Source organism: Otolemur garnettii, unplaced genomic scaffold (assembly GCF_000181295.1).
Source record: "Otolemur garnettii isolate 467f Iridium unplaced genomic scaffold, OtoGar3 scaffold00164, whole genome shotgun sequence".
Taxonomy (NCBI): Eukaryota; Metazoa; Chordata; class Mammalia; order Primates; family Galagidae; genus Otolemur; species Otolemur garnettii.
Window position 1 is genome coordinate 169,388 of NW_003852559.1, and position 2,183 is coordinate 171,570.

Here is a 2,183-nt window from a genome sequence, read left to right on the forward strand (position 1 = left end):
CTTGGAAAGTGGAGCATGCTGTTTTATTTTAAATTATTATTATTGAAATATTGTAATTTTACCTAAGGGCTTTGTTTTCTGATTTTATCCATTCATAGAAATTTTAAAATACAATTTACTGCTATGGCACTTGTAGTTCATATAATTTATAATCTACGCTGAATCATTATTCAAAACAAAACAAACAAACAAACAAAGAAACAAAAACCCTGGATGGTGAAGTCTAGTGTTTTGATGGGATTTTTTCATTTCTTCAAGTGTGCAGTGACCTCTAGCGCCCAATTTGTAGAAAGAAATCTACCCTGTCAATGTACAGGGCCCCCTGGCCCGTTCAGTACCTTGGGACCCATTGCTGAGTTAGTTCTCCCTCTTCTTCAGAAGAAAGGGCTACCATTTTGAAATAAGAGATGAATATGGGTTTTTCTAAAATTAAAGTAGCATAAAAAAGTGTAGATCTCTTAAAGGTATAAATCTCCTGTACAAGAATAATGAAAAAACTTAGTTTGAATTTCTGGATTTCTGGGTAATTATATTATTTAGATATATGACAAAGTCTTGAATTTTAATTCTATCTTTAGAGCTTCCCATATTTCATAAATATTGATATTTTATTACCATAGCTAAGAATGCTCTTTAATAAAAAGTTAGTAAGAGCTTAGTCACCAATGTTAGACTGCCTAAATTCTCATCCAAAATACATCTCATACTAGCTATCTGCAAGTTACTTAACCTCTACTTAACCTTTTTTGTGCCTCAGTTTCTGAAATTGTCAAATGGCTCATTGAAAAGATTAATTACATAATCTGTAAGTGCCAGACGATATAAGGATAGTAATGATATGAGAAATACAAGGATAAGGGTAATATCAATGTGAAAAGATGATAATCAACCCACAGTTAACCTCTCAGGAAGTTATTTGAAAAATTTTGGTTGAACAGATGAAGCTCAAACTTTATTTAATAGCTTTGTATAAGTTTGACACATTTGCCAAGGAGAAATTAATCAATATGGTATTCCTTTGTGGGTTTAGGAAGAAGAAGCGAGCTGTCATTATGATGGTGACAGTGGTGGCTCTATTTGCTGTGTGCTGGGCACCTTTCCATGTCGTCCATATGATGATTGAATACAGTGAGTGCTTGTCATTCTCATTTGGTAGATGTTCTGGTTCATTTCTTGCTAGAATGGACAATGAATCATTGAAATTTTTGCTATTCACATGGTAATCAAATATTAAACATTTCGTACCTTTCATGTTTTCAAGATCACCAGGTCATTACATGGTAGGTAATTATGGATGACTATGAGTAAATCTTTAATAATTATGGAAGATAAGAAGAGGCTTTGAGATCTTCTCCTGCATTATTCCTTCTGTTGTCTCTAAACTATTGGAACACTGGGACCCAGGTGTGACATCCTATGGGTGCTCCCTATTTAGAATCTTGACTCAAACGATAGGAATTTAATAATAGCTAGGGTTTCAGCCAGACTTTTGGTGTATTCTCCCTGAAAACCAAAGAGTTAACATAATTCCCAGTTTGATTTTGTTTCTATAACCCAAGTGAACATTTGAAGGGTAACTGTTACTTCCAGTTTATGGAAAACTTGGAATCATCAAGCCCCCAATACACATATGTGCTAGGCACCCGGCTATGTTTGTAAGCCCAGATGCTTCAAAAATGGAAAATCATCACAAACGTTCTTTTTATTCAGACATCAGATGCCTCTCCCACAATGGTCTTCAGAACTTTTCACATCTTTGACATGTACACGTGTAACTCTTTGATAAAGATGGATGAGAAACAGAAGTTTTATTTTACTCTCATTAAAATAAATATGCTTTCTGTGTATTACTTTATTGCAGGTGATTTTGAGAAGAAATATGATGATGTCACAATCAAGATGGTTTTTGCTATCGTGCAAATCATCGGCTTTTCCAACTCCATCTGCAATCCCATTGTCTACGCATTTATGAATGAAAACTTCAAAAAAAATGTTTTGTCTGCAGTTTGCTATTGTGTAGTAAAAGAAACCTTGTCTCCAGCAGAAAGACATGGAAATTCTGGAATGACAATGATGCAGAAGAAAGCAAACTTGTCCCGGAAAGAAAACTCAGTGGAGGAGACCAAAGGCGAAGCATTCAGTGATGGCAACATCGAGGTCAAATTATGTGAACAGCCGGAGGC

The 2,183-nt window shown here is 34.9% G+C and overlaps 1 protein-coding gene across 1 annotated transcript in view; it reads left to right on the forward strand.

Annotated features, from left to right (window-relative positions):
* Positions 1-2,183, forward strand: part of QRFPR (pyroglutamylated RFamide peptide receptor) — a 48,646-nt gene that overhangs the window by 45,867 nt on the left and 596 nt on the right. Inside the window, exons 5-6 of the mRNA XM_003800069.2 lie at positions 1,031-1,128; positions 1,862-2,181. Of these exons, the coding sequence (XP_003800117.2) occupies positions 1,031-1,128; positions 1,862-2,181 (418 nt within the window). The remainder of the gene's footprint in view (positions 1-1,030; positions 1,129-1,861; positions 2,182-2,183) is intronic.